The sequence below is a fragment of the Salvia miltiorrhiza genome, chromosome 8 (assembly GCF_028751815.1).
Source record: "Salvia miltiorrhiza cultivar Shanhuang (shh) chromosome 8, IMPLAD_Smil_shh, whole genome shotgun sequence".
Taxonomy (NCBI): Eukaryota; Viridiplantae; Streptophyta; class Magnoliopsida; order Lamiales; family Lamiaceae; genus Salvia; species Salvia miltiorrhiza.
The window spans coordinates 10,170,521-10,193,352 of record NC_080394.1 but is presented as its reverse complement, the minus strand read 5'-3'; the positions used below and the strand labels follow the sequence as shown (position 1 = coordinate 10,193,352).

At 38.5% G+C, this 22,832-nt stretch overlaps 3 protein-coding genes and 1 long non-coding RNA gene across 5 annotated transcripts; 2 read left to right on the top strand and 2 right to left on the bottom strand.

Annotated features, from left to right (window-relative positions):
• Positions 1-1,012: 1,012 nt before the first annotated feature.
• LOC131000853 (uncharacterized) lies at positions 1,013-3,079 on the top strand. The gene is made up of 3 exons (XM_057926972.1): positions 1,013-1,596; positions 1,898-2,245; positions 2,307-3,079. The coding sequence occupies exons 1-3, from the start codon at positions 1,240-1,242 to the stop codon at positions 2,844-2,846; spliced, it is 1,245 nt and encodes a 414-aa protein (XP_057782955.1). The 5' UTR covers positions 1,013-1,239; the 3' UTR covers positions 2,847-3,079.
• A 5,922-nt stretch (positions 3,080-9,001) lies between these two features.
• On the top strand, positions 9,002-11,153 carry LOC131000928 (upstream activation factor subunit spp27). The gene is made up of 2 exons (XM_057927078.1): positions 9,002-9,502; positions 10,762-11,153. The coding sequence occupies exons 1-2, from the start codon at positions 9,197-9,199 to the stop codon at positions 10,879-10,881; spliced, it is 426 nt and encodes a 141-aa protein (XP_057783061.1). The 5' UTR covers positions 9,002-9,196; the 3' UTR covers positions 10,882-11,153.
• Positions 11,154-11,194: 41 nt separating this feature from the next.
• On the bottom strand, positions 11,195-13,114 carry LOC131000929 (uncharacterized). Of its 2 annotated transcripts, none has more exons than XM_057927079.1 (5): positions 12,858-13,114; positions 12,754-12,775; positions 12,556-12,661; positions 11,484-11,591; positions 11,195-11,391 (listed from the first exon to the last, which is right to left on the bottom strand). In XM_057927079.1, the coding sequence occupies exons 1-5, from the start codon at positions 12,916-12,918 to the stop codon at positions 11,290-11,292; spliced, it is 399 nt and encodes a 132-aa protein (XP_057783062.1). In that variant the 5' UTR covers positions 12,919-13,114; the 3' UTR covers positions 11,195-11,289. The 2 variants fall into 2 exon arrangements, with proteins under 2 accessions (XP_057783062.1, XP_057783063.1); XM_057927080.1 differs by having other exon boundaries at positions 12,750-12,775; positions 12,858-13,085.
• A 2,626-nt stretch (positions 13,115-15,740) lies between these two features.
• On the bottom strand, positions 15,741-16,345 carry LOC131000944 (uncharacterized). Its single transcript, XR_009093823.1, has 2 exons — positions 16,087-16,345; positions 15,741-15,837 (listed from the first exon to the last, which is right to left on the bottom strand). It is a non-coding gene; the product is annotated as an uncharacterized LOC131000944 (long non-coding RNA).
• Positions 16,346-22,832: the final 6,487 nt, after the last annotated feature.

Sequence of the window (22,832 nt, the reverse complement as noted above, 5' to 3'; positions counted from 1 at the left end):
ATTATAGATTTTGATACGATATATACCGTGATTTTCGGTATACTAATATATACGGACAATTGCGGTATATCGGAATAAGGTATTGTACCTTATTACCGGTATATACCGAATATTAAAGTATACCAGAATAAGGTATGATACCGCATCACCGGTATATATAGTAATATTCGGTATACCAGTAATACGGTGATAAAGTATTTTATCAACACCTAATCTAATCCACAAATTTTACCTAGCGTTTGATCGTGAGAAGAAAAAGTTGAATTGCTTGAGAGTCGGGTATTTATAGATTACATGCTAGAGGTAAAATAGTAACTTCATCTCTAAAAACATGCTCCCCGCGTGGTTGAGGGCATAGTAGTAAATTTGCCCGTAGGCGGGCGATTTCTCTGCTCTGGCGCGTAGGCAAATCACCCTTTTATCTTTGATGATTTCTCTGATGAAGGCCATCCCTCTGGCGAGGGTCATTCCTCTGGCGAAGGTCATTCATCTGGCGAGGGTTATTCCTCTGGCGAGGGTCATTTCTCTGGCGAAGTCATTCCTCTGGCGAGGGTCATTCCCCTGGCCATGACCGTTCCTCTGGCGAGGTCCGTTCCTCTGACCCTAATAAGTCCTTTGTCCGCGTTTATTACTCTGCTCCGCATATATTACTCCTCATCATACGGTATCATACCGTGTTCTGGTATATACCTTTAATACGGTATTTATTAATTTTTTTGATATATACCGCGGTATCGGTATACACCGGCATACCCCGGTATCTGGAAAATCCATCCCTTTACCTTACCATAAATCTTCGGTACGGTATCATACCTTACCAAAAAAATCGGTATACCTTAAATTCGGTATTTTACGGTACGGTATGGCCGATATATCGAGTTTTCGGTATATTTTCCCAGCCCGATCCACCCTAGAAAATTTGAGTCACCACCCACAAGATACAGAAATTAATGATGATATGATGGAGTAGAATTCTTTGGTAGAAAATAGGAGTATTTTAGGAAGATTCTCCTTTTAAAACGAGAGTGTGAGCTCACTCGCTCAATTCTTTCATAAATTCATAATCATGTCTGCTGTTCCCACACACTCTCTCTTCTCTTAGCTATACCGGTTGCTTTCACTGTCTCTCCTGTTTCTCTCTAGTCCAACACTAACGATTTCCTCACTCTAACCGAGCGAGAAAGCCTCAGCAAATGGCGGCACCTGTGTTGTATATCTAGAGTAAAGAAATAAAGGAAGATGGAGAAGAAACAAGGGTTGTTTTGGGCGTTGAAAGAGCGCGGGAAGAGTCCGGGTCGGAAGAAGGTGGGTGTGAGTAATAGTGAGCCAGTGATTGCGAGATCGAGGCCGGTGGGGGAGGCTCTGGCGCCGTTGATGGAGGGCCCGGATCCAGATGGCGCGGAAATTGTCGGGTCAAAGCGCGTGGGATCCGGCCTGGGGCAGTGGGTCCGCGGGCAGCTGAGCCGCACTCCTGAGAACAAGACGTCTGATTTGAGGCTGCTGCTCGGGGTCATGGCTGCGCCACTCGCGCCGCTGCACCTTACCACCACTCCTCCCTTCCCTCACCTCACCCTTAAACTTAAAGACACCCCAATTGTATCATACCTCTCTCTATCTCTCTGCATGCTTTCTTTTCTTCTTTAATGTTTAATTTTTAATGGTTCCGTGTTGTATTTACAGTTTATTCCCACAATTTACGCATATAGCTCTAAGTATATAAATTTAGAATGGGTTATGGAGTACATAAATTTTGAATCAATTGATCTAACTTTGTTTGAGATAGGATGTGCAATATACTTGGGATTTAGTTTCAATTCGAGCTCTGGATCAAATATTGGAGTATTAGGCGTTTGATAATGTAGCTAGAAATGGTGAATATGTTTGTGTTACTTTGCAGGAAAGTTGTTCAGCACAGTACATTTTGCAGCAATACAGCGCTGCCTCAGGAGGGCACAAAGCTCAGAGCTCCATGAAGAATGCTTACACAGTAGGGAAGCTAAAGATGATAGGCTCAGAGTTTGAGAGTGCGACGAAGGTGGTGAAGAGCAGGAATGGCTGCAGAGGTGTCGAATCCGGCAGCTTCGTCCTGTGGCAGATGTATCCAGATATGTGGTATGTGGAGCTCGCTGTCGGAGGAAGCAAAGTCCACGCTGGCTGCAACGGGAAGCTCGTGTGGAGGCACACGCCGTGGCTCGGTGCACACACTGCAAAGGGCCCTGTTAGGCCCCTGCGCCGTGCCCTTCAGGTCCGTCTGCTTTTTGCAATGAATGTTGGTGCCGACTATTCAGGTGTTTTGATTGGTGCAGGGGCTTGATCCGTGGACAACGGCCGCCATGTTTACGAATGCAGTGTGCATTGGGGAGAAGATTGTGAAAGCGGAGGAGTGCTTCATCCTCAAGGTTGCTGCTGATGAGCGCAGCCTCAAGGGGAGGAGCCAAGGCCCGGCTGAGATGATCAGGCACGTCTTGCTCGGCTTCTTCAGCCAGAGGACGGGGCTGCTCGTGCAGATGGAGGACTCCCATCTCACGCGTATACAGTCCAATGGCGGGGAGGCCGTCTACTGGGAGACCACCACCAACTCCTACATGGATGACTACCGCTCTGTTGAAGGAGTCATGGTTGCTCACTCCGGCCATTCCGTTGTCACCCTCTTTAGGTTTGGGGACACGGCCATGAGCCACACCAAAACCAGGATGGAGGAGGCGTGGACCATTGAGGAGGTGGCTTTCAATGTTGCCGGCCTCTCCGTCGACTGCTTCATTCCACCCGCTGAGCTGAGGTCGTGTGAGGAAGACGAGATGGAGGAGAAGGGCATCGGTAATGTAGTGTGGAAGGTAGAATATTGATGAAGACTGGAATCAGCTTGCACCAAATGTTCATAGATATATATGAGTAGGCTGTTTCTGCTTCACTAACACGGCACAAGTAACAAACTAGGGTGAGTTTGATTTTTTCTGTTTTATAATTTGTAGAGAAGGGATGTTGATTTTAGTTTTACCTTTTTAGATGGAGGAAGGAATTAAGTTGTAATATCATTATATCAACATTGCAGAATGAATGGTACCCATCTCGGATATTAGAGTATTGTTAGTTATAATTGCCAGATATAAGTTGGTTTGTGCTCTTGCATTTCCAATAACTTCACTCTTTGAAGCTCAGCAACAATTAAAGGAATGTAATTTAAACCTTTAATTAATGTCATGTTAGTGGCTAAACAACCATTTTTTTTTTATCTGCTATTGCTAACTTTTGAATTATTTGGGAAAAGGATAAACTTTTTGAAAATTTTGATTTGCTGACCGTTAGGGGTTGGAGTGATCCATCATTCGATTCAATCTTGGATAAAAATAATGTGGGGCTGTGTTGGATTTGGTAATCACCTGTTTTGAGGCAAAAGCGTTTTTAGAGGAACATGAGTACTGCATAAAAGGCACAATTATATGAGCTGTCTAACCAAAGAAACAACCTTATTCAATTTTTCTTTTCTACGACTTTAAATCTGTGCATGCCCACGTGTATATATATAGTCTACAATATAAAAATATTTTATGCATACGGGAAAAAGGGATCATTTTAACCCACAAATATATGAATTCTTAATCATATTATCACTCAATTCGTCCATTAAAAATAATCTTAAAAATAAATGATACGAATTTTCATAAAAATGATTAAATATATTATTAATTGAAAAACTATCCCACTTAAAATATAATGACATTAATGATAATTAATTGTATAATAAGTGGAGAAAGAGCCTCACCATGTAATAGATGGGTAAATAAGTATGTATTGAATATAATAAGTTGTAGGGTATTATCTAAAAATAAAAAAATGTCTAATTTTTGTAAACGTCCCAAAATGACGAAAAATAATTATTTTTTGTGGATGGATGAAATATTTTTTAGAGATTTCGACCATAAAATACACAAATTATTAGCCAATTTATGAATTGCATATGATTTTTAATTTTGGTGTGATAATATTTCAATTTTCAATTTATCATGATTTTTCCACGACAAATTATGTTCATTTTTCAAATTTGACGTGAATATTTTAAATAACGTGACAAGTGTTAGTGTTAACGGGGTATTTCCAAAATGTAGTTAGAATCAACTAATTAATTATTTGCCAAATTTCGGTCGCTAAACTTGAATTCCCATTTCTCAGCTCAATCGAAACCATCAGAAGAGCAACCATGGTGGGCTTACATCTCGCGGTGCATCTTCGTGCAGAGGCACACTTTCATAACGAACAAGACTGTGAATTTATCCACACCAACACTTCAAAGAATCATCAAATTATAGAGTTAAATCGCTTGGTAGGGAAAATCGTTCTAATGTGCGTTATGATGAGCAAATTTCAAATGAATTAGCGTGTTGGAACTCTAGGGTGGCGTAATACAGCTTTTGGTAGGAAAACAGAGGCGAATCAATCTAACGACCATTATTAGGTCGTGGTAGAAGGTGTTGCTGATGATTCAGACATGAATTTATGATCACTAATTTATTAAAAATTAAAACTGCAACTAACACAGCGCAATTGTAGTAATAAATAACAACCGACTATCGTATCCTCTCAGGGACTGATAAACGAAATAACTCTAAGTACTCCTAATCTAAACTATCACAGTATCCAGACAATCAATATAGGAAGAAGATTTAATCAAAACTAAATTGCAAAAAATAGCAAATAAAATTCAGGTAAAGAAATCAAATGATAAAGCAACTGATCATAGGGTAGTAAAGTCGTTAACTAAATCCACACAATCAACCTATTAATCATATTTACCAGTTTAATCCAGCTATGATGAGAGATCACGCATTTAATCAATTACTCTCGTCAGAGCAGCAAAGATCGTAGATTAATAAATTATCTATTTTCGTCAGGTCTCAAGACAATCTACTAACTCCCAATAGCTCTTAAGAATGGCTCCTTATTATGATCCAGTAATCCACCTATCTCCGTCAGGTCTCAAGGTTAAAATCATATCATACATTCCTGAATCCGCTAAACAGTTATCTCCATTAGGTCTCAAACCGAATAGCTACACATGCAAATTATTGGCCAGATAATCTACAAGAAAACAAGCACCAGGAATTATAAATCATAAACTTGAAGGCAAATAGACATTAACAAATTAATCACATAAATTCAGTTAACTATTTACAAACCCTAGAATCAGATAAAGAAGACTAGCCAGACATAATGAAAATGAAAATAAACATAAACATAATAAAAAAGAACGCAATTGTAAAAACATAAATAAATAAAACTGGAAGAATAATCTTGAATCTTCAATCTTTGCAGAAATCCAATCCAAACTCTAAAAACTGGAAAGTAATAAAAACTAAAAGCTATCAAACTGAGAAAATAAAGTTGGGAACCCTAAATAGGTCAAAAGAAGACATATTTATAGGCACAGGAGATAAATACAGTGTAGAACTCGAAAATACTGAGAAAATCCGAAAATGTGGCAAAATCCCGAAAATTCGGAAATTCCCGTCGGACACTATTCACTTTTGCGCACGACTTTCTTGTTTTGGCCATATCTTCCTCGTCCGAACTCGAATTTGCGAACCGTTTGCGCCTACAAACTCGTATCGAGACGAACTACAACTTTCGTTAAGACCAATAGTCCAAATTCAAACTACATATTTCTGTAAAATTCATCAAAGTACGAGCAAGTATCATGTTTCACAAGATAAAGCAATATAAGCACAAAACAATCATCAGAAACTCAATTCCTTATAAAATTAACATCATAAAAACATTAAAAACTATGAAAAAGTGAGTGTTATCAATTTACCAGCTGCAAAATTGGGATAGCTCACTGCGAAATTTGCCCTGCAAAAAGATTGATTTTTGCGAAGAAAATGCCAATACGACGTCATTTTATTTAATTAAAAGCAATATTGTCGTATTGATAATCGGATAATGAGTTCATGTAGGCAAATTCTGACCTCTACGTCAACTTTCAATTTGGAATTTTAATTTCATAAAAAAAATCATGATAATTGAAAGTTTATATATTGTCATTCTAAAATTAAAATTTGCTTGTAATTAATGAATTAATAACAATTTATATATTTACATATCTCGTTTCTTTAAAATTAGATATTATCGGAATGGGGATTTTCTTAGCGCCGGACCGAAGAATAATGGATCTTTTATTTGGCGATCCCTTCTATGGAGTAGGCCAATACTTCAAAAAGGGCTCTTATGGCGTATTGGTAATGGGAGTAAAGTGCGTGTTTTTAAGGACGCATGGGTTACTGGTCTGGAGACAGGCTGTGTTCGTGGGAGCGATAACGCCCCGATTTTTTGACTTGGGGGAGTTGGGGAGGGGGAGCAGTGGGGTTTGAACTCGGGACCTCACTGTTCACACACAGGAGGTCGCACAGCTTGGTGTTCCCTTGGGAAAAAAAAAATCACTTAACTTATGTCTTGTATTTATTACTTATTAAAAATGTAACATGTGACATGCAAGGTATACATCAATTTATTCGATTGATAATATTGTATTTGAAATTCGATGTAGTACGTATGGCCACTTATTCATGTCATGTGAATGCTTAATCATTCAAATCCCTTTTTCCTTTCCTTGGTACATTTTTCTACTGAATTAGGTGGTTTTGTTAGTTTGTTTCCTTAAAACGATGTATGCTTCTCTATATATGCTCCCACCCATTCTCACTGCGAGGAAGCTTCCTCTTTATTATGGAGTCCCAAAAGGTCAGATTTTCCCATTATTGAGGGAGAATATATTGCAAGATTCCACCAACTATTTAACTACTTTAATTATTACTCTATGTACATAGGGGCAATTTCGGAAGCTACTCTTCATATTCAAGAATATGGTAATGGTTGCTATTTTATGCCATGGCAACGTTTATGCCACTACACACCTTCCCCGATTCAAAATTTCTCCATTATAGTAATACTTCCCAACTTTACTTATACATTAATTACATTGTAAAAATATACACTTTTTCGCACAATACATATATACATACATACGTAAAGAAAGGTTTTATTAAGAAATTAAATATTTTGCAAAATGTTTGAACAAGTTAATAATTTTGATGAACTGACGTATTTTAGAAAATCTCATCACTCCACCCAAATCAAAATGATTGTTCATCAAAATTATTGATCTGTTCAACATTTCGCAATATTACATATATATATATATAATATTAGTATTTGTAATTATATTTAAAATTTAATTTCATCTTAACAAACTAAAAATTTTAAATAATAAAAAGTTAAAGTACTTACGCTACAAAAAGTAATAAAATAATCAAAATAAATGGGAAATTACTATAATTTAAAATTTGTTGAATAAAATTAAATTATATCTTAAAAAGCAAAAAAAAAAGAAAAAAGAAACAAAACACGAATAAGTGAAGAAGAAATAGGGTAAGAGGTAAAAAAGTAGCCGGGTCTTGCAAGATTCCTCGCCCACGCGCAGAACAGGCATGTTGGGCTAGGCCCAATAGGCCGAGATCAAAGTTGGAAAGCCTAAAATTCAAATAAAGGGAAATTTGGCTAATTAATTTATAAATGAATATAAATTACAGGGATATTTATTTAAAAGTGTATGGCGGACCTACAAAGTCAATGCTGCTTAGACGAATGAAGAAAAGATGAACAACTTAGACAGTCGTCATAAGCATAAAGTCAGTCATGGACATAAAAAAAAAAAAAATTCAATATTGAAGGCAACCAAGATTGAAGAACCTCAAAAAAAGAGAGAAAAGATTGAAGAGTCAACCAGATCACATAAATAAGACAATCAACATAAAAGAAGTCAATCAGGAAAAATCAAATAAAAAAGATCAGGAAAATAGAGGGCATGTTAGAGCTAGTATGGTAACTTTTGGATTCTAGTGTTGACTCTACGCTTAATATTTGAAGTGAACCTTAGGTAACATATTCCAACTAATATAAACTATTTTAATATTTGGACTGAACCTTCATAGGCCTTAGGCAACATATTTCAACTTATATAAATTATTTTATGAAAGTAAAAGTAAAAACAGCTTAGCACCATGTGCAAGCAACATTCAAAATTGAGTTTTGAGAAAACATTCAAAATTGAGTTTTTCGTAATTCTCGTGGTAGATCTAAACAAATAATTTAATTTGGTGATTAGCAATTGTTGTGGGTAACTTTTGAGTCGCTAGTTGGTAGCGATTATCGACGCCATGTGAGTTTATGAAATACATTCAAACTGGTTGACAAATTTTACCATTTTAAAGAGCACTTGACGTGTATGTATCGAGTTATGAAGAATATTTTTCTTCTTCTTCTTTTTCGACAACAGTTTAACGTTAACGCTAATTTGCCAACCAATGGTACACCAATGCGACATGAATATGGTGGTTAATTTATGTCACGTTACCTTATTATTGTTGTTGTTCATCATCATTATCTACACTTTATTTCTCCCAAATTTGATTCCATTTTCATATTCTAGGTATTTATTAATTAGGAGTATAATTTATTTGAATGAAATACCCATATTCGGCGATATGTTTAAATCCTATATACATACCAATTTATCTATGATAATTTATTTGAATTAAAAAATATTCAATATACTTCTTAAATTCAATAGTAAAAAAATCATACATTTAAATTTTATAATTTTTTAATTATGTTTGTGTATGAAAATATTTATTTATTTGTTTATGTGAATACTCTTTAATAATAATGCATGATGCTAATTTTCATTATCAAATAATTTTTAAATTTATTTAATAACTATAATTATCATGCATTATTTTAATTTATTTTAAAAACATATTTTGTAGTATTTGTTTATATTTAAATTTTATTTAATATTTATTAAAATATAATCGCTTAATTTCGATGTTCGTTGTGTATCACACGAATGGATATATATGAAAGGAGGGAATTGAAGAAATACAAATTTTGAAGATATAAATATGAAATGTATCAATTATATTTCCTAGAAATTGGGCCATTACAATTTGGAAAGGTGAGCAGTGAAAGCGGATATGGATCGGGTTTGTCCGGGTTCCCCATTCAATTTATTTCTCTCTTTCACACACACTCACAGCGAGTCGATAGACTGCAAACCGAAACGAAACCCTTTTGTTTTGCCACACTTATTTGAAGTCTTATCTTCAATCGCAGTCATTTCAAAACCGCAATTCGGTGGCTGAATATGGCGGTGTCTTCGGGCGTCTTCTCCACTTTCTTCGTCAGCCAATCGGCGTCCTTCGTGAAGTCGTCTCCCGTCGCCGTCATGCGCGCACCGGCTAATCTTCCTGTGCGCGCCCTTACAATAACGGCGGCGTCCAAGCAGGCGACGGAGACGGAGACGGAGACGAAGAAGCGGGAGCCGAGGGGAATAATGAAGCCGCGGAGAGTGTCCCCGGAAATGCAGGCGTTCCTCGGCGGCGTGGCTGAGATTCCACGAACTCAAGCACTTAAAGAGATTTGGGCTTACATCAAACAGCATGACCTTCAGGTATATATCTATTCGGATTAAACCATTACTCGTTTATCTGTTCTATTGCTATATAAACATCTTGTCTCTTATTTGGAATGTACATCAGCGAAGCCTCTTTTTCTCTGTGCGTCTTCCACTTATGCATTCTAGAACGATTACTACTCTCTGTCTCTGTGTGTTTTATAATGATTGTAACCTATGTATTTCATGCTAATCTGCATATACAATGTGCTTGTTGAATTAAAAATCGAGCATTAAGCTTAGTGCCTGATTCGAATATTTGTTTGACCTAAGCTCGAAATTATGATGTTGGTATCAGTTTGAAGGAACTTCTGTTTTGCCTAGTATTTGCTTAATATTATGGCGGAGGTAAAATATTATGAACATGGAGTCTCCATTGTAGTAGTTTTATACTAGTCGACAAATGTAAATTATGTGATGCGATATCATCACATATTATACGCAGTGTTACAAGTAGTTGTTTTGGTGGCTTCGGGAGAAGTTTTATTCATTACTCGCCATTGCCAGGCATGTCTATCTTTCAAAGTTGTGGGCTGAAGCTGGTAGAGAAATTTCTGATATCGACCTTGGCTTTATTACAAACTTTTTCTGCTCTGTATTTGTCCGCTCATATGGATGTCAAACTACATCCATTAATACAATACTTGCTTAATTAGGTGGTCATGCTACTATTAGGTTTCGAGTTTCTGGGGTGGCTCAATTGTTTTATGCTACTATTGTATGAGACCGTCTTACCGGTCAGAATCTGTAAGATGGTCTCACACAAGTTTTTGTGACTTAGTTATGATAGTTATAGAATTTAATGGAAGGAGAAGGGAAATAGTAACTATCTGCAGTTTATATGGTAAAGAAACTCAAAAAGTTTGTTGAGCTTAGGATTTTAGTGATCAATATTACCTTCAAAATTGATTATTTTGCGTGACAGCCATATCTCATCTCCATAAATGGTGTATTTTGTACTAAAAGAGGGGGAGAGCTGTGTTTGAACTTGTAATTTCTGATGTGCTCGTTTTAATTTTATAATAAAATTATTATGTTTTGTGTGACAGAAGATCAATCAGATTGTTGAACATGGAATGCAAATTGATTGTGCACGCACTTAATTGCTTTCTATATTTTGCTCATACAAGATTTCCCCACCAAGTGATTCTTATATATTTTGCTCATACAAGATTATTTATTGCAGTACTTATGTTTTTAATTGTTGTACACTTAAAGATGGGTTAGAACTGACTTTCTGTTTCTCATTATTTTAGGACCCAGCCAACAAAAAAGTGATCATCTGCGATGAGAATCTGAAAACGATATTTGCTGGGAAGGATCGCGTTGGCTTCCTTGAGATTGCTGGGTTGATCAGCCCTCACTTTCTGAAGTGAGGAGGTGCTGACGGAGCAAGAATAGTTTGGCCTTGCAGATCTTAAAAGTGGAGAACCCTTTCTGTAAATGAAGTGTTATGTTGGTTGGCAGTATCGTACTAGGAAAACTCTAGCAAACACAAGCTCTTATATTTTCTTCGTTTATACTAGATTTTACTCTCGTCGTCAACAATGGGGAGTAATTTTGCCTTTTGGATCCGACATGTAGCCTTGAAATGCCATTGGTTGAACTGACTGATTTACTGGTTTATGGTTTATCTTTCATCTGCCTATGATTTGTGATGTTTATGAGAACATTGTTTGATAACAAAGAATGGTGAAAACTAGCTTCTATAAATAGACTTTTGTTGCAGGTTGGAACAAGGAACACTAGAGCAATAGACTTAATGTCGATATCTACTGATGTTGTTAGAGCTTGGACAGCAGCAGAGCCAGTTCCTCGTCGGAAACCTTAATGTGGACGCATGTCCCGGTGGAGGCAGCAAGTCTTGCAGCTAATTGATGCTTACACTGAAAGTTGAAGAATTAATTTATCAGCAACTTCGAACTAGTAGATTTTGAACTCAACTTGATAGAAGAATCTAGAAGGGGCTGAAACTAACACACAGCTCTTCCCCTCTGTTGACAACATCATAGAAGAATGAATAGCAACTACAGTAGTGTTCCGGGAAGCACAGATATTCCTCCTTCTTCCTCGACTCTCCTACAACCTGAAAATAATCATTGTATTTCAGAATTTTGTTTCCCTTTCTTTCTTCAGCCTCAATTGCAGCTAGGGATGGCAACGTGCCAGATCTGGACCGGGTCTGGCCAATACCAGATCCAGATTCGTTTTCATATACTAGATCCAGATCCAGATCCGTGGATCTGAAAATTTTGGATCCAGATCCGTTAGATCCGCGGGTCCACGGGTCCAGATCCATGGATCTACTATTTTTAAATTAAATTAAAAAAATTTCACAAAATCAACAACATCTAATTTCCATCATGAAAAATATAACACAAAATACTTTTATCTAATTACTTTTAGTTTTTATTCTTTTAAATATAATTTATTTATTATTTTTAATTTAGTTAATATTATTAGTAAACTAAATATAAAATATAAAAAATATATATATAATAAAACGGATCCACGGGTCGGATCTGGGCCGGATCCAGATCTAAAATTTCAAGATCCAGATCCAGATCCGTTGGGTCCAAAAAATTGAGGTCCAGATCCGTACCGGGTCCAAGATCCACTGCCATCCCTAATTGCAGCATAAGATACGGCTATTACTATTAGGGCGTGTTTGATATTGGTTAATACACTGTATTAGTTAATTTAGTACAGATCAGTCTAGTGTTTGGTATTATTTAGTAATAATGCGGATGACCCGGTTTAATCCCACGACCCAGTATAATTAATCCATATTTCTTAGGATTAATAATACCACCTCCCCTAGGATTAACTTAAACCAGGATATTCTGTATTTAGCCATGATAGCAAAGACCAACTCAGTATTAATAATCTGTCATTATCCACACTAAATATCCCGATTACAAATTATCCTACATAATCCTTTACTGAAAATCAAACGAGCCCTTAGTGGCAGGAAATACCATGAGCAACGCACAAGAATCAGATAGATATTGTTGGACTAGTTAATTCATTCTTCACACGAGAGAGAGTACCTGAAAGATGGATCGGCCACTGGGCTCACCAGAAATCCTCTTGACGCCCCCTAAATCAAAAATCCGCGTTGCTCTCTCAAAATTCTTCCCAAAAATAAAATGCAAGCTGTGCGAATCAATGGAATGCCCAAATTAGCAAGAAGCTCGGAATTAATTGATAAAACTAAGTAGAAAGAGAAACTAAGCAACAATACCCACGTCGACAGCTGATCATCGCTCACTGTTCATAGTTAACCATCAAATAGATTAGAAAAGATAACAAAGAGATTATCAAATTTGATCGACCGAACTAGTTTATGAACCTGAATGAGTCGACTCAATCTCTTGCCAAATTGATTCCGCTACCAAATTACAAATGCTCATCTCAGACCCACTCGTATTTTGGTCCACAAGTTCTTAGAAAAACAGCTTTCTTACAGAGAAGGCAATGAGAATTCCAAAAACTAAAAAAAGAAAAGAAAAACAGGGAAGGCAATGAAATAAAGATTGGGCTCGTCTATAATTTTTCGTTGGGCCCCAAACTCTCCGTATTCTCGTATTTTACCCCACAAACAATTTAAACTCGTTTTGAGAGGAACTCTACACAACAAACAAAAAAGAATAAATATATACTCCCTCCGTCCACCAATTTGTGTCTTAGGAGAAGGGCGACGGATTTTAAGAAAAAATGTACTCCCTCCATCCCACCGAACTTGAGTCGTATTCCTTTTCGGGCTGTCCCACCGAGCTTGAGTCATTTCTTTTTTTGGCAAAAATTAGGCAACTAATTGCACCCCTTATTTTTTCTTAATCACTCTCTTATTACATTCTCTCTCCTACTTTATCACTTTATTACCTTCTCTTTTCTACTTTATCACTTTATTAATTTTTCTCTCCTACTTTATCACTTTTATACTACACACTTAAACCACTAACATACAACTTCTTAATTTCCGTGCCCAAAAGAAACGCCTCAAGCTCAGCGGGACGGAGGGAGTAGTATTGTTTATTTGTTGAGTAGAGAAAAGAACACAACTTTTAAGAAAAAATGATTTATTTGTTAAGAAAATAGTTACTAAAAATTGGTAGGACACGAATTGGTGGACAAATGGTGTATTTTAAATAGGGTTGTAAACGAGCCGAGCCGAATACTAACAAGCTCGAGCTCGACTCGTCTAAGGCTCGTGCACTAACTCGATTGAGTGTTTGACTGAAGGTTCGTGAGGCTCGCAAACATGTTTGCTAACAATTGAATCTGAACATGTTCGCGAGCTCAACGAGTCGAGTGATGTCAAGCTCGAGCTTGACCTGATAAAATTATCGTGTTTAAAATGAGGCTCGAGCTCGGCTCATTTACTCTCGAATCGAGCTTCGAACGAGCTTTTTTTGAGCCGAATCTCGAATAGTTTATGAGTAGCTCCATTTATTTACAACACTAATTTTAGAAGACCATGTTTAGTGGAGTAAAATGTGTAGTCTATATTTATACAAGAAGAATGGGAGGACTAATTTACAAGGACAATTTTGCTTGATAAATCCCCGCCAATGTATGATATTGACCTAGTCAGATCATCGTTAGTTTTTTTTATCCAAATTAGAGTACCTTCTGAATATGGGCGGACACTCACCACTTCTCTAGGAGATGGAACAGAGTAGACCTTGGAGGACTAATACGAAGTACAATTATACTGTTAATAAACCTCTACTTTAATCTCACTCAAGTCTAATGTTATTGAATGAGGGGACCATGAACACGTGGTATCCTCAGAAAAATATTCTAACTACGTATAGAAATGTTAAGCTCTACCAAGGTAAACAGTACTTAATAAAAGAAATGAGGGAACAAAGGGCACTACACCATCTTTTTTCACTCTTTCAATTTTTCTTACAAGTATCTCTTCTTTCTCTCTCTCACGCTCAACACTCAGCCGCATTTCCTCTCTCTTTTCTTGGTCACAACCCAACTGTACATGCAGCATTGGCGGTCATTGCCACCATTTCCAGCTTAGCGCCGCCTTCCTTCCTACCTTGAACCTTTACACATCAAAACCCCCAATTATAGAAACCCTTTCATATCTCTCTTCTCCTTCTTTTTCCACCATTGTAGTAGCAGCAACAACACTATCCCAACTCCCTCAATTTCGCGCCTCTTGCTTTCCATCTCACATTTTCCATCCATTACAACACAAACACACTTATTCTTCATCTTGGGCGACGTTACAAGGGACTCAACCCATCCCTTGCACCGTGGAACAGTGGATTCCATCGAGATCTTAATCCTCAGATACCAATAGACCAACCACACGCGCTCGCTTGTGTGTGCACACTTGAGATGAACTTTTGCTCAAATATAAATTTAACAACAATTATACATTTCATTATTTAAACTAGCCAAATTCTCACGTGAGGGAGGGTTGATTTTTTTTATGTTTTTTTCGCCCGATCAACCCATCCAACAAAGTATCGTTTTTTGTTATTTAAAGTGTTATTTATAATTTATCATTTATTTTGATACAAAGTATCATTTGTTTTTATAAAGAATACTATCATTTATGAAGTATCATTTATATTTAAGAAAGTATCAATTGTTGTTTGAAAAAATATCATTTTATATCATATTTTATGTGTATAATTTTATTTTTTATTGATAAAAATATCAATAATTCGGATCGGGTGAACGTGAGTTTGACCCAGCCGCATATATAGCGAGGTCTCTCTCACGGGAGACCAGCTTTTAAAACTACTGAGATAATTAATCTTTGAGATAAAAGTTGTAAACCACCGCCATTCGGAAGCCGAAGGGAGATAGGTGCATTTGGCCATTTGGGCATGGTGGAAACTTTGTAAATAAATGGCAATTAATTCATAAGTATTTTTAACAATTGTCATATTTCATATTTTATTCTTGTCTTTGTAGACAATTAAATTTGTCGTCGAATTAAATCATGCCACGTGTAAATTCATGAATTAAATATTCAATTATATTTTCTATTTTATTAAATGGGATTTTATTCCTAAATTAAATAGATATATAATTAATATTTAACATAAATGAATTAATGGGCTTATGGACACCTAAGGCCCTAAAGCCCATACATGGAAGCCCAAAGCCCATAAAGCCCATGAAGCCCATCTCTAAAATCTATAAATAGAGGTGTTGGGAGCTCATAAAATGACAACTCGAAGGAGCGGAAGATCGAAGAGCATAAAGAATTCTCTCTAGTATCACAAGTTGAAGTGGAAGATTGAGGAGTTCAAAGAATTCTATCAAGTCTTCGAGTATTCATCAAGTATCCTTCAAATCTTCAAGATCTTCAAGGCAACATTCAAGTATCCTTCGAATCTTCAAGTATTTGAGAATTCAAATCATCAAGTATCCTTCGAATCTTCAAGATCTTCAAGGCAACATTCAAGTATCCTTCAAATCTTCAAGATCTTCAAGGCAACATTCAAGTATCCTTCGAATCTTCAAGTATTTGAGAATTCAAATCTTCAAGTATCATTCGAATCTTCAAGTATTTGAGCGTTCAAATCTTCAAGTATCCTTCAAACTCTTCAAGTATTCCTGCAAATCTTTGAAGTGATCTTCAAGTATCCAAAGAAATCAAGTTCGAAAGCTTCAAGGCGTTCTTACAAATTCCAAGAACGATCTTCCTCAAATCAAATCAACCAAGTCCCAAAGCTTCAAGGCGTTCTTACAAAATTCTAAGGACGTTCTTCTCAAATCAAATCAAGTTCAACGTTCAATCCAAAATCACGACTCAAGTCCCTTGGATTGGCGTCATCAAATCAAGTATTTCAATAACCTTCGAGCTTGTTCAAGAATCAAATGGAAGAGAAGAATCAGAGGATTAACTAGAGATTGCAACCCGCATAAACTCCATCTTCAAATCTATCAAATTATCTTTGTAACCCCTTTTGTATTTTATCAAATTGAAATACAAAAATTTGTGTTTACAAATTTTGGCACGCCCGGTGGGACATCTCTACCTCTCATCTCTACTCTTCACCAAAAATCTTGAACTATGTCTACTCAATCAAATGCAGTTGCTCCAGCTTCATCCAAAGCTTCTTCGGCAAATGTTGGTATGATCACGCGAAGCAAATCGAAATCATTGCAAGGAGTGTCCAAGCCGATCTTTCATCTTCCATCTATCAATGAAAAAGATGACAACTTTGAGAAAAGCTTCACATTCCCCACTGAAAATTATCAACTCCATGCAAGTGTCATGATGACAAACACTTCCACCATGGAGGAACAACTCTTGAACTTGACAAAGATGGTTGAATCTCTAACCAAGCACATCCAAGAGCAAGATGCCCAGATTGCAAAGCTCAAAGGAGAAAAAGGAGATTCAAGCCACGCCAACAACGATAAGGAAGGCGAAGAAAGCAAAGAAGATGGAGAGAATAACGATGAAGAAATCTCCAAAGACAAGCCAAAGAGTGATGGAAAAAGGCCTTCAGGAAATGATACTCTCTTCTCGTCTGGTGGCCTCATTCCCATCGACCAACTCAAAGAGTTCATCGAAGCAACAATGAAGAATAACTCCGGTGGAAGCTCCAAATCATCGTTGACTTACTCCAAGCCATATACTCGGCGAATTGACAGTATGAGGATGCCTCTTGGCTATCAACCACCAAAATTTCAACAGTTTGATGGCAAAGGAAATCCGAGACAACATGTGGCTCATTTCATTGAAACATGCAACAACGCTGGTACTTATGGAGATCATTTGGTCAAACAGTTTGTTCGCTCATTGAAAGGTAATGCCTTTGATTGGTACACCGACTTAGAATCAAACTCAATTGATAGTTGGGAACAACTGGAGCATGAGTTCCTCAACCGCTTCTATAGCACTAGAAGAACTGTCAGCATGGTGGAGCTCACAAGTTCGCGTCAATTCAAAGAAGAGCCAGTCATTGATTACATCAACCGATGGAGAAACCTTTGTCTCAACTGCAAGGACCGATTGTCTGAATCATCTGCCATCGAAATGTGTATTCAAGGGATGCATTGGGGCTTGCAATACATCTTGCGAGGAATCCAGCCTAGAACATTCGAAGAACTTGCTACAAGAGCGCATGACATGGAGTTGAGCATGATGGCAAGCGGGATCGAAGGACCACCCATCCGAGAACCTCGCAAATTCAAGCCAGAATTCAAGAAAGAAAGCAAATCATCTGATGAAGCACCAAATAAGGAATCCATGGCGATTAAGGCAACTTCGGTAAAATTCTTAAAGAGAGAAGCTGGACAAGAAGGCAACCAGAACACTTCACGAGACAATCAGAACTCTTCCCGAGACATGGGGCAAAGAAGATCTACCTTGAAAGAAATGCAACAAAAACAATACCCTTTCTTAGACTCTGATGTTTCAGGAATTTTTGATGACCTGCTCAAAGAAAAGCTTATCGAGTTGCCAGAAATGAAGCGACCAAATGAAGCAGGGAGGACAGACGATCCAAGTTACTGCAAATACCATCGTCTGGTTGGGCACCCCATACATGATTGCTTCATCTTCAAAGACAGGGTCATGCGGTTAGCTCGAGAAGGGAAAATATCTCTTGAAGAAGATGATACTGCTGTAAATATGGTCTCCACCGACTTGAATGACATAATAGAAGGTATTGGAGCTCTGTATGATACATCCAATCAAGTAGATGAAGAACCTGAGCTAAATATGGATGAAGACGATGATGCATTGGCAATCACATTCTCCAATGAAGACTTGCAGCTTGGATCTGAACCTCATAACAGGCCATTGTTCGTGAGTTGTTATACACAGGAGCAGAAGGTCAATCGAATTCTCATCGATGGAGGCTCGGCGGTCAATATTTTGCCACTAAGGACTTTAAAGCAATTGGGAATCCAAGTAGATGAGCTGTCAAACAGTCGATTGATGATCCAAGGTTTCAATCATGAAGGGCAAAGAGCTCTTGGAACTATAAGGTTGCGATTGCTGATGCAGGACATGGATTCGACAGCGTTGCTTCATGTTATCGATGCCAAGACGTCCTATAATATGCTTCTGGGTCGACCATGGCTTCATGAAAATAGTGTTGTTCCTTCTACATTGCACCAATGCTTCAAGTACTATCAAAATGGTGCCATAAGAAAAGTGGTTGGTGATCAAAAGCCGTTTACGGAAGCAGAATCACATTTTGCTGATGCTAAGTTCTATTTGGAAAAAACCAAAGTCTCAATGGTGAAAGATGATACATCACATGACGAGTTGAGATCTTGCCAGGAGAAAAAGAAAGAAGAATCTTTTCTGAAGATGGAAGGATTCACCATGCCTTTAACGAAGATTGATGCCAAGAAGCCAATTCACCAACCATTTGAAGGGTTTGTCCGACCAAAGCAAAGTAACGTCACAGAGCATGAAGATCTCTCAAACAAAGAACTCTCAAAGCACTTTGGTCCGAAGGCATATAAACTCCTCGTGAATGCTGGATACAATCCTCAAGAAAGCTCTATGTCAAGGTCTCATTTGGAAAAGACTGATAACGCAGGCCAAAACTCCAAAGCAGGTTTGGGATATACAGCGCAGAGTCCCGTTCGTATCGCCATCAAAAGAGCTGCCACTAACTATGTTAGCACCCAACAAACCCTGGAATCGTCAAACATTCAAAGGGTTCCTGTTTTCAGAATGATGGGTAGAAGAGAAGCTCAACAAGTATCTGTCTTTAAAAGACTTGACAAAGGCAAATCATGGAAACGAAGCAAGACAAAAGGGAGTGATGAACTGCACATAACAGAGAAATGGAGAAGTTTGATCCCTCCTCGAATGAAAAGATACACCACTTTGATTATGTCATGTGGGAAAAAAATGAAAGCTCAAATAAAGACCACCATCTTCACACGAGATGTCATAGATCAAGAAGATAGAGAAAGTGTGGCTTCCTCTTACTACACTACTAATAGTGCTAATAATCCAGTTCCTCTTCCTCATACTACTCAAAGTCAAGTGCGTCGTGAAATTGCAAGTCTCGTTAGAAGTGGCGTTATCACAACAAGCGTTACAGAGAATATAGCCTTCATACGCCAGAGAAATGAAAGCATAATGACGTGTTTTGATTGCAAAGATCCTCGCCGAAAAGATGAAGACGATGTCACAGCAAACCATATCACCTCCTGCGAGAAAATGGTCGTTGGAGAAGAGAATTCGCACTTAAGCCCCAAAGAACTGGAAACTCTGGATGAAGAGAGACTAGAAGTCCAGCAAAAATTGGAATACTATCAAGCTCTTCCTTCAAGATCCTTCAACAAAGCAGTGCGAGCGCCCTCTTTTCAAATTGGAGACATGGCCCTCGCTGCAAGGAGGCCAATTGTTATCACTCTCAAAGGAAAGTTCTTGAAGTACTACTATCCTTGAAGAGTGGTAGAAGTTGAAGCATGTGCATATGTATATAGTTCAAAAAAAAAAAAAAATAGAAAAGCCAAAAAAAAAAAATGGAAAGCATAAAAAAGCCAAAAAAAAATAGAAAAGCAGAAAAGCCAAAAAATGAGTCAGATGAAGAAAAACAACAAAATGGAGCATATGAAGACAGCTCCTTGACGCACGAGCCTAAACTGCATGTTACTCCTGGCCCGCATGAGTATAAACTGTGCACGGCACCCAATCTCAAACAATTGTTGATCCTATGAACTACGTTTTGACTTGATCCCTTTCAAAAGGGTACGTAGGCAGCTTAGATAATTTCTAGGTTCAGTCATGAATTGTGTTTGGCTCTTTTCAATTTATATCATCAAAGTTATGATTTAAGTTGATTATGTGAAGCCGAATATGTCTCAAATTGGGAAGAAAATCAAGCCATCAAAAGAAGCACAAGCATTTGGAGAAGATGTCAAAATATCCATCACAAACCAAATAAGAATCATCAAGAGAGAAATGATAGAAACTGCGGTTTGCACCAATACTAAGCAAATGGGTCTTGATCCTCCAAAGTTCTCTGAGCAGAGATCAAAAGTGACTCTGAAGTCTTCAAAATTCCGCAGCATTTCCTCATCAACATGTGCAACTTTATGTTTGTCAAAATCTCTTTTGAATTCTGGGATTGCACCTCGGACAATATGAAAGGAGGCACTATCTTGCTTGAAGGACAACGTCATCTCTGTCTTCCACCTCTCTATCATAGCAAGCACTTCCTTGATCAAAGCAATTCGGACGATGGCTTCATTCTCCTTGGCTTAAGCATCAAGAAGAAAATACTCAATCTTCTCGAGCCGTTGTGCAGAATTCTCCCAACTTCGTGAGATGCCAAACATAACAACAACCTCACTCAAACCAGATTCAAACAATCCCAGGCCTGAGCGCACCCAAGACCTGTCAAAGAATTGAGTTATCTGGCATTAAGGTCGGCTATGCATCGACAAATTCACTTCTCTCCAAGCTAAAGTTGAATGCGCTCGTGGAGTTGAAACACATGTTCGCCAAACATAATAGAACACCATTGAGTCATCTAGCCTGCTCGAATGCGCGCAAAGAGAAAATGTAACCAGCAATCTTCAAAGGTTGGACTCACAATGGCCCAGACCCGAGCGCACCCGAAATCTGATTAAAAGCCAATTGAGCCACCTGAAGTGCAAATTAAACATCACTCAAATAAAGTCTTAGATGGGCTGCTGCCAGATTTTTGGATGAACTCTCTGAGGATGGTCTTTAATCGGGCTGATGGAGATGTCAAGACTGAAAGAAATAATGACAATAGACTCCGAACTTTGCAAATACTCAAAGCATCTCGTTTGGGGCAAAATCTTCCATGAAGTTGGTTAATTCGCCAATCTTGTACATAATATTCCGAACTTTGCAAATACTCAAAGCATCTCGTTTGGGGCAAAATCTTCCATGAAGTTGGTTAAGGAGACTACGCCAGTCTTGAACATGACCCCCCGAGATTGTTATCGCCAAACTCTCATCGCTATTAACTGCAAGGAAAACATAAGCAATATTCAAAAACTTGGGAATTTACTTGTAAAAAAAAAAAAAAAAAAAAAAAAGGGAAAAGAAAAACGAAAATTGGGCTTGAGTTATGTTGGACCTAATTATAAGGAAAATGGGCCAAATAATAAAGGCCCATCAGTCATCTCTCTCTCTCTAAAAAGAAATCCGCTCTCGCTCTCTCTGGATTCTTCAACCACACCAACAAGCAAGACAAAAATCTTCTTGAACAAACAAAAAAAAAAAAAAGAAAGAAGAAGCTTACTTGCTTGGTAATGAACAGTGGTTTGCCAGAGATGTTGCATTGCCTCAACTCGACGTCGGAAAACTGCGAAATGAGCGTGCTCGAGCGGCAGCGCTCGCGCCTCAAGTGGCAGCAAGAGCAGCTGAGCCAACAACAGCCACCAATCCTACCTTACTTCAATGGCAGCGACCAGCTCAGCTACTTAGGCTTCCACGGCGATCAGGACCTCTGCGAGCTGGTGGTGAGCGGCGGCGCCATGAAGCCGGACCCCGGCATCGAAAACGACGACTTCCGGAGGTTTCTGAATTATGGCAACGGTGGTGACTTGGAAATGAGCTGCAATCTCCCTAGAACTGTCAGCTGCCCGCCCAATGTGGCGGCCAGCGTCGACTCGGCCGCCGGGAAAGAGAGCTGCAAGAAGAGGAAGGCTGACAAAAGCCACAACCTCAAGATAGCTGCAGAGGAGAAAAAGATGAAGGGATGCGCAGAGGAGGAATCTAAGATGACAGAGCAAAACAGCAACAGCAAAAGCACCACCACCACCATTAGCACTTCAGCTAACAAGAACAACAAAGGAATGTCATCTGCTAATGCTGGCGACCCCGCGGCGGCGCTGGCGACCGCCCGGCACGAGTTCGGCGAGCACGGCGGCGTGAACATGTCAATCGAGGCGCCCCAGGTTGAGCACGGTGGGGTTGAAGTGGCGGCTGTAGATAAAGAAGTCGCGCTCGGGGCCCAGCTCGCCGCTGAACATCCGCCGCATCGTCTCCCCATATCTCAGTATCATGATGGACAGCAGTCATGGCAATGTACATCTCTGTGCCACCAGGAATGTCGAGGCTTCCCAGTTTAACATCTTCCGATGCTTGCCTATGTAGCGCGACTGCTGGAGGGTAGAGTCGAAGGGTCTCGTTCAATATCATGCTCACATTGTGCCATGCATAAAAACTAACTGGTTCGAGAACAATAAGGAAAGAAGTTCTTACTATTTTGAGATGGGATATGCTCCAGGGATGGCGCACGATAAGCGCGTCACCGTCGTCGTCGACAACACCTTCGCCCTGCCCTACTGGAACTGGGACAACCCAAGGGGCATGAGCATGCCGCCA